This window comes from Salvelinus fontinalis, chromosome 2 (genome assembly GCF_029448725.1).
Source record: "Salvelinus fontinalis isolate EN_2023a chromosome 2, ASM2944872v1, whole genome shotgun sequence".
Classification (NCBI taxonomy): Eukaryota; Metazoa; Chordata; class Actinopteri; order Salmoniformes; family Salmonidae; genus Salvelinus; species Salvelinus fontinalis.
In genome coordinates, this window is record NC_074666.1 from 14,432,067 (window position 1) to 14,444,661 (window position 12,595).

The window sequence follows — 12,595 nt, forward strand, 5'->3', positions numbered from 1 at the left end:
CAAGTTTTCTGCTCCATGTGAGTGAGTGCTAGCTAGCTAGCTACCAACCAGAACATTAAGCTAGCCAAGACCAACAACACAAACAAACGGACTATACAGCTACAAGTAGTGAGTTATAAACAGACTGTACTAAACATGTTAAATGTCTTACCTGTGATTAATGTTTTACACATATCTACGTGTTGTCTACTTGGACAATGGATCCCCATGTGTCACAATCTCCCATGTTGAATAGCCTGATCCACAGGGCTCTATTTCCCCATGTTTCACAATCTCCCATGTTGAATAGCCTGATCCACAGGGCTCTATTTCCCCATGTGTCCCAATCTCCCATGTTGAATATCCTGATCCACAGGGCTCTTCTCACAGGCTCTATTTCCCCATGTGTCCCAATCTCCCATGTTGAATATCCTGATCCACAGGGCTCTATTTCCCCATGTGTCACAATCTCCCATGTTGAATATCCTGAAGTCGCAGGGCACTTCTCACAGGCTCTATTTCCCCATGTGTCCCAATCTCCCATGTTGAATATCCTGAAGTCGCAGGACACTTCTCACGGGCTCTATTTCCCCATGTTTCACAATCTCCCATGTTGAATAGCCTGATCCACAGGGCTCTATTTCCCCATGTGTCCCAATCTCCCATGTTGAATATCCTGATGCTACAGGGCTCTTCTCACAGGCTCTATTTCCCCATGTGGGTCAATTGAGAACCATAGGTCGGGATCTTTGACCTGGTTACATTGAAAAACACAGCAGCTTTTCGGCATGTTTTGTTATTTCTGTACAACAAAAAACAAATCGACAACGAAGAGGGCTCTTTTACAATGGGGGTCAATAGGAAAGAATGTTTGTTTTGCCCAATTTGTGGCCGTGGTCGAGGGGATTCCTTATTATTAAGTGAATGTCAACTCCGGACTATCCTGTGACTGTGATATGTGGTGGTCTCACCTGGTGATCTTAAGATGAATGGACTAACTGTAAGTCGCTCTGGATAAAAGCATCTGCAAAATGTCAAATCGTACTGATACATTTTAATTATTGTTTTTTATATTGACGTCACAAATGCATCATTTTATACAGTTCTTTATTAAAAATGTAGGTTTTTTTGTCACATTTGACTGTGTAAAACCTAGCAGTACTATTTATTGATCTGAGAGTGAGGTGGATATACTGTAGAGTTTCGAAACAAAACATGATTATTTGTCTCTCTGAAATTAAAAGTGACAGACATCAAACAAATACTTGTCTGTCATTGAACAACCCCATGCCATGATTAGGTAGTGAAGAAAACACAGCAATCTCTTTCATAAGTTCTTTAAACAATAAAAGCTAATTTACCAACATTTCTGAAAATGAATATATATCATTTTGGAATGAAACTTTTCATATGTGCTAGCTTGGCAAAAATCCACTGTAAAAGCAACTTACAGATTTCACTCTGCTGGCATTTTGATTGGCATTGACTACCTTAAGATAATGACCACAGTGCCTTTAGAATATATTCTGGATTCTCACAGTGTAAAACAACACGCACCAGGCAGACACACTCGCCACCAGAAATATATTAATTAAGAAAAGCATAAATATTCTGAGTGAGGAATGTCTCATTCTGTGAAAGAGGTACCAGAATAAAGAGGTACCAGAATAAAGAGGTTGAAAACAGGATGGATAATGTCTTTCTTGGTAAGAACGTACATTAAGCAATTTGTTAATATTACACACAGAACTTTTTAGAGAGGTTAATTAATGTATTAGATGGTGAATTAATAATAAAAGTATGGAAATATTAGAGTTATTATGAAGTCAGCCAAGTTAGTTAGAGTCACTAGACCTACAACAGCCCAGTACCTAACAGAGGAGGACAGGCCAGTACCTAACAGAGGAGGACAGGCCAGTACCTAACAGAGGAGGACAGGTCAGGTGTCAATTCACCTTCAGAGAGAACAGCCCAGTACCTAACAGAGGAGGACAGGCCAGTACCTAACAGATGGGGACAGGCCAGTACCTAACAGAGGAGGACAGGCCAGTACCTAACAGAGGAGGACAGGTCAGTACCTAACAGAGGAGAACAGGTCAGTACCTAACATATGGGGACAGGACAGTCCCTAACAGAGGAGAACAGGTCAGTACCTAACATATGGTGACAGGACAGTCCCTAACAGAGGAGAACAGGTCAGTACCTAACATATGGGGACAGGACAGTACCTAACAGAGGAGAAAAGGTCAGTACCTAACAGAGGAGGACAGGACAGTACCTAACAGAGGAGAACAGGTCAGTACCTAACATATGGGGACAGGACAGTCCCTAACAGAGGAGAACAGGTCAGTACCTAACAGATGGGGACAGGACAGGTATCGATTCACCTTCAGAGAGTCTGAGAAGAATCATCTAAAAATACATGTATAAAGAATTGGGCCAATGGTAGGATTTGATGTACGTACTCTACTTCCTTTATTTTGATACAAATCACTTATTAAATACCTGTTCGTCCACATTTTACAGGCACAAATCTTAGACCGGGATTCAAAGAATGGCATATTAAAGCACAGTAACAGACTATTATGGGTAATTTACGCTTGCGCAGCGTTTACCACGAAAGCGATCGCTGCGAATGTTGGGGGAAATAGCCTTTAAAATATGTATTGTCAGCAGTATTGTGCCCTGCGCTATAGCAGATTGGATTGAATGCTGGCCTTATTCTTTGATCAAGATCAACTGACATTATGTATATTATCTTGTCTTAGTAAGTAAGGATACAGTCCCGGCCAGGGAACAGAATTTTGTGACGCACCATTTCTCCCATAATGCACCCCACCGACCATATATCCACTGCAGGTACAGAGACAGAGAGTGAGAGATAAGTCAGAGGTTAGCATTAGAAAAGAAAACCGTAGGCTCTTTCTCAGTTCCTCTTTCCCTGCATCCTTTCTCCTCGCCTCTTTATCAAAACGTATTAGACGTGAAGATCCAAGGTCCCTAAGTCCCTCCCCTCGGAATCCTCCTCTAGGTCCCTCCCCTCGGAACCCTCCCCTAGGTCCCTCCCCTCGGAACCCTCCTCTAGGTCCCTCCCCTCGGAACCCTCCCCTAGGTCCCTCCCCTCGGAATCCTCCTCTAGGTCCCTCCCCTCGGAACCCTCCCCTAGGTCCCTCCCCTCGGAACCCTCCCCTAGCTCCCTCCCCTCGGGAAACCCTCCCCTAGCTCCCACCCCTCGTAACCCTCCCCTAGGTCCCTCCCTCGGAACCCTCCCCTAGGTCCCTCCCCTCAGAACCCTCCCCTAGGTCCCTCCCCTCGGGAAACCCTCGCCTAGCTCCCCCCCCTCGGGAAACCCTCCCCTAGCTCCCTCCCCTCGGAACCCTCCCCTAGGTCCCTCCCCTCGGAACCCTCCCCTAGGTCCCTCCCCTCGGAACCCTCCACTAGGTCCCTACCCTCGGAATCCTCCCCTAGGTCCCTCCCCTCGGAACCCTCCCTTAGGTCGCCCCCTCAGAACCCTCCCCTAGGTCTCTCCCCACGGAACCCTCCCCTAGGTCCCTCCCCACGGAACCCTCCCCTCGGAACCCTCCCCTAGGTCCCTCCCCTCGGAACCCTCCCCTAGGTCCCTCCCCTCTGAACCCTCCCCTCGGTATCCTCCCCTCGGAACCCTCCCCTCGGAACCCTCCCCTAGGTCCCTCCCCTCTGAACCCTCCCCTCGGTATCCTCCCCACGGAACCCTCCCCACGGAACCCTCCCCTAGGTCCCTCCCCACGGAACCCTCCCCTAGGTCCCTCCCCTCGGAACCCTCCCCTAGGTCCCTCCCCTCGGAACCCTCCCCTAGGTCCCTCCCCACGGAACCCTCCCCTAGGTCCCTCCCCTCGGAACCCTCCCCTAGGCCCCTCCCCTCGGAACCCTCCCCTAGGTCCCTCCCCTCTGAACCCTCCCCTCGGTATCCTCCCCTCGGAACCCTCCCCTAGGTCCCTCCCCTCTGAACCCTCCCCTAGGTCCCTCCCCTCTGAACCCTCCCCTCGGTATCCTCCCCTCGGAACCCTCCCCTCGGAACCCTCCCCTAGGTCCCTCCCCTCGGAACCCTCCCCTCGGTCACTCCCCTCGGAACCCTCAAGTTCTCCTCCAATGCGTTTTGAGAAGGTGGCAAGGATAGGATACATCATATATGTGAGAAATCAAGGAAAGAGGAATTGAGAAAGAGATGTTGTTGACAGAGAGCGTGGGAAAGAGGCGGTTGGTTATTCAGACTATAATTAGTCAGAGACGTAGCACGCAGACAAATTACTATTCCATTAATGAAGAGAGAGACAGAAGAAGCCAGTCTGCTGGGGCTTGGCTGGTGGCAGGAAATACATGGCCTCACCTCCCGGCCTCTCACCCTACAGGCCTCCGTCTAGTAGTGTATTCATGAGCGTAGAGCCAAGGTTACCCACTCACCACTGCTTGTGGTTTATCTAAGCACGTATTTACTCTATGATGTAGAGAGGCTGTCAGAGGCCCCTGCTGTCTACAGACCACTGACTGTAGACTTATTCTAACTTAGGGTCATAAAGAAGACGTTACACTACCACACCTGAGGAGTCCGTGGGTTAGTTAAAGTATTAGAACACATCTTAAAGTATTAGAACACATCTTAAAGTATTAGAACACATCTTAAAGTATTAGAACACATCTTAAAGTATTAGAACACATCTTAAAGTATTAGAACACATCTTAAACTATTAGAACACATCTTAAAGTATTAGAACACATCTTAAAGTATTAGAACACATCTTAAAGTATTAGAACACATCTTAAACTATTAGAACACATCTTAAAGTATTAGAACACATCTTAAAGTATTAGAACACATTTTAAACTATTAGAACACATCTTAAAGTATTAGAACACATCTTAAAGTATTAGAACACATTTTAAACTATTAGAACACATCTTAAAGTATTAGAATACATCCCAGCAGTAGCATGTTACAGTGTCAGAACACCATAACCCCCTCTAGAACCTGACTTACCGTTCTCTTTGTACCCCATGCCCAGGATGACCTCTGGGGCTCTGTAGTACCGCGTCACCACGTACGGGGTCATCATGAAGCTGGTGCCTGCAGTCCTAGCCAAGCCAAAGTCCAGGATCTTCAGCGTACAATCAGATTTCACCACTATATTGCTAGGTTTCAGGTCCTTTGGGGAAAGCAACAACAAGACATGAGGGTTACTGAGGTAAAACTTTAATAGGTGGTGCTAGGTACTATAGTATGTTTAAATGTCCACAGATGGCATATCACAGCAGGCAGAGGCAGTTGCAATGATGTCATTTCCATCAGCTTTGCCCACTGGGCTATAAGCAGTGTAATGTTCAGCATGATTAAAGTCCTGTTTCATATGTGAAAAAGGACATAGAAATAGAATTACATTAATTTTTCTCCACAATTTTGTTTTATCCAATTGGTAGTTACAGTCTTGTCCCATCGCTGCAACTCCCCTATGGACTCGGGAGAGGCGAAGGTTGAGAGCCATGCGTCCTCTGAAACACAACCCAGCCAATCCACACTGCTTCTTGACACACTGCTCGCTTAACCCGGAAGCCAGCCGCACCAATGTGTCGGAGGAAACAACGTACACCTGGCGACCGTGTTAGCGTGCACTGCGCCTGGCCTGCCATAGGAGTCGCTAGTGCGCGATGGGACAAGAACATCCCTGCCGGCCAAACCCTCCCATAACCCAGACGACCCTGGGCCAATTGTGCGTCGCCCCATGGGTCTACAGGTCGCTGCCGGCTGCGACAGAGCCTGGACTCTAACCAAGATCTCTAGTGCCACAGCTAGCCTTAGACCCCTGCACCATTTGGGAGTCATAGAATTACATTCTATTTATTATATTTCTACAACGGAAGTCATCTCACCCTGTGAATGATGCCCACGGAGTGCAGGTGTTTGATGCCACACACACAGACAGACACACACACACACACAGAGAGAGGCCATCTCACTCTGTGAATGATGCCCGCGGAGTGCAGGTGTTTGATGCCACACACACACACACACACACACACACACACACACACACACACACACACACACACACACACACACACACACACACACACACACACACACACACACACACACACACACACACACACACACACACACACACACGCCATCTCACCCTGTGAATGATGCCAGCGGAGTGCAGATGTTTGATTCCACACAGCATCTGGTAGAGCAGGTAAGACATTCTCTCATGGTCCAGCTCCATCTGGATCACCTGGCACAGGTTGGCATCCATCAGCTCCATACACAGGTACCTGACAGAGTGACACTGTTAGTAAGAAGAGACGTGGGGTACCGTGGTGATGGATCTACTTCGGGCCAGACAGATCTAAAAGTTAGAGCTCCAAAACAGATAGACATGTTTTCACAACTAGTAGTAATCACCCTGAGTCGGCATCTGAATATGGCGGGAAAGTAGTGAAATAATATCCAGAATGAAGAAGAAGAAATAGGCCTACATGACCTGAAGTGAGATCCTTTAAACACAAGAGGCTCTAGTTTAATCTATCATTCTGCCTCTCACTCCTTTCTCTTCTACTCCTCTCTGTCCTCCGTCTCATCTCTTCTCAACACAATGGACACTACTGTGCAGTGCCAGAGCATCAATGGGATTCTACATAGTCTTTTTTGTATTAAGGCCGGGGCTGCGAATACAGAGTTCCCTTCTGGAAACCTTTTTCTCAAAGATAAGCATCTGAATCACTTTTCTGCACACGCGTGTCTTTACTCAGCCTCTTATTTAATTGACCCTTTATTTAACTAGACAAGTCAGTTAAGAACAAATTCTTCTTTACAATGACGGCCTACACCCCCCCGGCCAAACCCTCCCCTAACTCAGACAACACTGGGCCAATTGTACCCCACCCTATGGGTGGTCCCGATCGAGGCCAGTTGTGACACAGCCTGGGAACGAACCAGGATCTGTCGTGATGCCTCTAGCACTGCAATGCGGTGCCTTAGACCGCTGCGCCACTCGGGAGACCCTTCTGAACCATGATGATGTAGCCTGTGTCTCAGCCTCATATTTCTGAACAGCTGAAATAAAAAACATTCAAGGCCATTATGAAGGCCAGTACCTTCTCTGTCTTGTCGTAATCGATATTGCAGTGGCACAAGCAGAATGCAGTCCCTACACGTTGCATTGGAGCAAAAAAACAATCATCTTTTTTTTTGTGATGATGACGGCTAATCTTTATAGTTGCTGCCATATCGTAGCCAGAGTTGCTGAAAAATAACACTACTACTTTGACTGTCTGCCTCCTGCTTAGCCAATGTTTGCAATGATAATTAAAAAACAACTTTAAATCGCTAATTAGGCTACGTTGCGTGTCTGTGTCTTGCTTGCGTCTGATATGCTGTCGAGATACTTGCATGTAACTCCTCATTGAGTTTTGCATTGGGAGTTTGTACGAACATGTTGATCAGTTCTTCTGTGTACAACAGGCAGTTTTGTAGGCTACACCAGACAATGGCGTTCATCAAGGAGGGGGCAGCAGCTACATTTTAAAAAATCTGACACACGAGCACAAACAACCGTATATTTAGACACGAAAAATCCGGTTTCCGGAAAATCCAGAACCGCAGCCACTCCGTTGATTCATGGCCGTCATCGTGTTCGTTACCATCTATTCATCTCATCTCAATGTCCTGATGTAACCAGTGTGAAATGGCTAGCTAGTTAGCGGTGCGCGCTTGTAGCGTTTCAAACGGTGACGTCATTCGCTCGGAGACCTTGAAGTAGTTGTTTCCCTTCCTCTGATCTCCAAGCTTTTGTGATGCGATAGGTAACGATGCTTCTTGGGAGGCAGTTGTTGATGTGTTCAATTTTGAAATATGTCACATTAAAAGTCCGATTAAATGAAAACACGGTTTTCCCTGCATGCTCTCTGAGTGATCTCACAATTGTTCATTTTTCCTCTGAAAGTTTATTGGTACTTACACATCCTGGAAGTCTTCTAATGATTTCTGTGGTGTGAAAACATTTAATAAACTGATGATCTGAAAGAGATGGATAGAAACAAAACATTTAATAAACTGATGATCTGAAAGAGAGGGACAAACAGAGAGAAAACTGGGGCAACATTCAGTCTCAGGTTAATGTTCCAGTCTATGTACAGTAAGTAAGCTACAACATTAACAGCTATTGACATATTTTTTTTAAAGGCTCCATAATGATGCAGCACCACACTGCAGTGACTGGGAGGTTAAAGTAAAAAAGGGGATTTCTATGGACAAAGGCAAAATAAAAAACAAAGGCAAAAATCCTGACTGGTTGCATCACTTCCTGGTACGGAAATTGCTCGGCCTCCCACCGCAACAGGGCACTACGGGGGGTAGTGCGTACGGCCCCAGTACATCATTGGGGCTAAGCTGCCTGCCATCCAGGACCTCTACACCAGGCGGTGTCAGAGAAAGGCTCTAAAAAATTGTCAAAGACCCCAGCCACCCCAGTCATAGACTGATCTCTCTACTACCGCATGGCAAGCGGTACCGGAGTGCCAAGTCTAGGACAAAAAGGCTTCTCAACAGTTTTTACCCCAAAGCCATAAGACTCCTGAACAGGTAATCAGATGGCTACCCGGACTATTTGCATTGTGTGCCCCCCCCCCCCCCCCAACCCCTCTTTTACGCTGCTGCAACTCTCTGTTTATCATATGTGCATAGTCACTTTAACTATACATTCATGTACATACTACCTCAATTGGCCCGACCAACCAGTGCCCCCGCACATTGGCTAACCGGGCTATCTGCATTGTGTCCCGCCACCCGCCAACCCCTCTTTTACGCTACTGCTAGTCTCTGTTCATCATATATGCATAGTCACTTTAACCATATCTACATGTACATACTACCTCAATCAGCCTGACTAACCGGTGCCTGTATATAGCCTCGCTACTGTTATAGCCTCGCTACTGTAAATAGCCTCGCTACTGTTATAGCCTCGCTACTGTAAATAGCCTCGCTACTGTTATAGCCTCGCTACTGTAAATAGCCTCGCTACTGTTATAGCCTCGCTACTGTAAATAGCCTCGCTACTGTTATAGCCTCGCTACAGTAAATAGCCTCGCTACTGTTATTTTTCACTGTCTTTGTACTGTTGTTTTATTTATTTACCTACCTCTTGTTCACCTAATACCTTTTTTTGCGCTATTGGTTAGAGCCTGTAAGTAAGCATTTCACTGTAAGGTCTACTACACCTGTTGTATTCTGCGTATGTAACAAATAAACTTTGATTTGAATAATACAACCACACACACACACACACAGAGACACAAACACACACACACACACACATCTTGTTATTTGCTTAAACGAGACATAACATTGTAACTCACGTTTTTGTGATTGACACATTTCATGAGCACCAGTTCCCTGTATGCCCTCTTGGCATGGGTCTGGTTCTGAAAGGGTCTGCTGAGCTTCTTGATGGCCACGTTCCTGTCGAGGACCGCATCGTACCCGGCACTGCAGAGAGCACAGCAGAAAACAGAGAATTAGAACTATGTCATTGTACCAGTCAAATTGCCATGCTCCAAGGGGCTTTGTTTGTTCTACAGTAGCTATTTGTTCTATTTGTACGTGAGAAAACAGGTAATCTACAGTAAGAAAACAGGTAATCTACAGTAAGAAAACAGGTCATTTACAGTAAGAAAACAGGTAATCTACAGTAAGAAAACAGGTAATCTACAGTGAGAAAACAGGTCATTTACAGTGAGAAAACAGGTCATTTACAGTAAGAAAACAGGTCATCTACAGTGAGAAAACAGGTCATCTACAGTAAGAAAACAGGTCATCTACAGTAAGAAAACAGGTCATCTACAGTAAGAAAACAGGTCATTTACAGTAAGAAAACAGGTCATCTACAGTAAGAAAACAGGTCATCTACAGTAAGAAAACAGGTCATCTACAGTAAGAAAACAGGTCATCTACAGTAAGAAAACAGGTCATCTACAGTAAGAAAACAGGTCATCTACAGTGAGAAAACAGGTAATTTACAGTAAGAAAACAGGTCATCTACAGTAAGAGGGCCTCCCAAAAGGCACAGCAGTCTAAGGCACTGCATTGCAGTGCTCGCTGTGACTCTACAGATCCTGGCTCAAATACAAACTGCTGCTAATCACTGCTGCTAATCACAAAATGGCTGATACACTGTGTTCACAAAAGTGCTCAAAGAAATAGAGATGACCAACATTGTTTCAGGATGTTACTGAAACAAAGCGGGCGCATGGTGAGCTACTGGTCAGATTTCAGCCTCTGCCAGTGTCACATGTTAGTGGAGATTTGGAGGTGAGATTGAGGTTGGACATTGTCTACCATAACTACGTTGAGAGGTCGCGTGTAGCCTGCACATATAGTAAACAATTGAATGATGATCAATTGAATGATGAATGATGAATGATTCAGATTCACAGTCACAGTGTGAACTCTCATCTGGTGTCAACAGTCAGGTTATATCACTGATACGTCATACAAAGACGGGCTATTCTCATAGATATACAATAATACATTGCGTTCGATATTTAACCCTTGAGTGTTATATCATCCATTACTTCCTAGTCATCATTCACAGACAGCTGTTGTCTAGGTGATGACAAGCAAAGAGGAGTTAGAGAGAGTGACGGAGCATCTATGTGTGGACAGAGAGGATCTGATATCAAATCAGAGCTCTGGTTTTAAAAGCATCTGTCGAGGGGCAAGAAGACTGCACTGCTATCCTCCCTGTCTATTATCCTCCCTGTCTGTTATCCTCCCTGTCTATTATCCTCCCTGTCTATTATCCTCCCTGTCTATTATCCTCCCTGTCTGTTATCCTCCCTGTCTGTTATCCTCCCTGTCTGTTATCCTCCCTGTCTATTATCCTCCCTGTCTATTATCCTCCCTGTCTATTATCCTCCCTGTATATTATCCTCCCTGTCTGTTATCCTCCCTGTCTATTATCCTCCCTGTCTATTATCCTCCCTGTCTATTATCCTCCCTGTCTGTTATCCTCCCTGTCTATTATCCTCCCTGTCTATTATCCTCCCTGTCTGTTATCCTCCCTGTCTATTATCCTCCCTGTCTATTATCCTCCCTGTCTATTATCCTCCCTGTCTATTATCCTCCCTGTCTGTTATCATCCCTGTCTATTATCCTCCCTGTCTATTATCCTCCCTGTCTATTATCCTCCCTGTCTATTATCCTCCCTGTCTATTATCCTCCCTGTCTATTATCCTCCCTGTCTATTATCCTCCCTGTCTATTATCCTTCCTGTCTATTATCCTCCCTGTCTGTTATCCTCCCTGTCTATTATCCTCCCTGTCTATTATCCTCCCTGTCTATTATCCTCCCTGTCTATTATCCTTCCTGTCTATTATCCTCCCTGTCTGTTATCCTCCCTGTCTATTATCCTCCCTGTCTATTATCCTCCCTGTCTATGATCCTCCCTGTCTGTTATCCTCCCTGTATATTATCCTCCCTGTCTGTTATCCTCCCTGTCTATTATCCTCCCTGTCTATTATCCTCCCTGTCTATTATCCTCCCTGTCTGTTATCATCCCTGTCTATTATCCTCCCTGTCTATTATCCTCCCTGTCTGTTATCCTCCCTGTCTATTATCCTCCCTGTCTGTGTCTCTCCTTACAGTGGTTCTTCCTTTAAAAGTTGCGTCGTACTGCAGCACACCTTGTGGGTTGCCACAGAATTCTATGGCACGTTATTTAAGTGTCAGCCATTGTTGCCATTAATGCTAGTTAGTGCTAGTTTGACCACCAGAGGGCATCTTTGAGAAGCATTTGACTGTTTTTAATATTGGCTGTACTAGAGAATTTTAAAACCTTTTTTTGTAAGAACATAGTTTATGGGATTGATTTTAAGAAATTTACCTTAATTAATTTGATTAATATTATGGTGTTTCTATCCAAGAAAAACAAAACCCTCCGGGTTTCCGTTGGGAAAATATGGCTCTGTACAACGTGACCGGTGAAGAGGAAAATAATCTTAACATTTCCACACCCTAATTGTAGTCTAACCAATACCCAAACGGAGATTCAGTGAAAATAAAAATCAAGACCAGTCCCCATGCTTGTCTCAGAGCAGCGCGAAATGGTGCTGAAATAGTTGACCACACGCGGGTAGGCTATTGCTTAAAATCCTATTATAACAATTGAATGACTTTGGGTGTTCAACAATTTGTTGCCTTCATTAGCCTACTTTATTCTGAAAAATTAATCCGTAACTCTGCCAAGCCTACAAGCAAAGATGAACAGGTGAAGGCCATCAAGACATTTTGGCTTGAGAAACGGACAAATACATTGATCATCTCAGCAAGATTTAACCCGTGGTCATGGAGCTGGGGGGAAGTGCAACTAAAATGTAGCTGAGATGTACTGTACAGTACTTGAAATAAACATCTGCATTTTTAAAGTCTTTTTTATTGTTATTTTATGAACGAAAGCAGAAAGATGTTGATGAATAGATACTGTGTAAAACTACTTTAGTACTATAGCTTCGAATACATTGCAAGTTGGGGGGATTTTCACACCTACAGCAACCGGGCAATTAAACTAATTATTGGATAACAGATCGG

The 12,595-nt window shown here is 45.1% G+C and overlaps 1 protein-coding gene across 9 annotated transcripts in view; it reads right to left on the bottom strand.

The window, feature by feature from the left end:
• The window catches only part of mapk10 (mitogen-activated protein kinase 10), a 138,997-nt gene that overhangs the window by 64,994 nt on the left and 61,408 nt on the right, over nt 1-12,595 (bottom strand). For 7 of the 9 annotated variants that reach the window (XM_055864484.1, XM_055864464.1, XM_055864513.1 and 4 more), the window contains exons 4-8: nt 9,367-9,496; nt 7,971-8,029; nt 6,147-6,285; nt 4,994-5,159; nt 2,761-2,832 (exon numbers count right to left, since the gene is read on the bottom strand). In XM_055864484.1, coding sequence (XP_055720459.1) covers nt 2,761-2,832; nt 4,994-5,159; nt 6,147-6,285; nt 7,971-8,029; nt 9,367-9,496 — 566 coding nt within the window. The remainder of the gene's footprint in view (nt 1-2,760; nt 2,833-4,993; nt 5,160-6,146; nt 6,286-7,970; nt 8,030-9,366; nt 9,497-12,595) is intronic. The other 2 variants (XM_055864494.1, XM_055864474.1) reach the window with 1 other exon arrangement.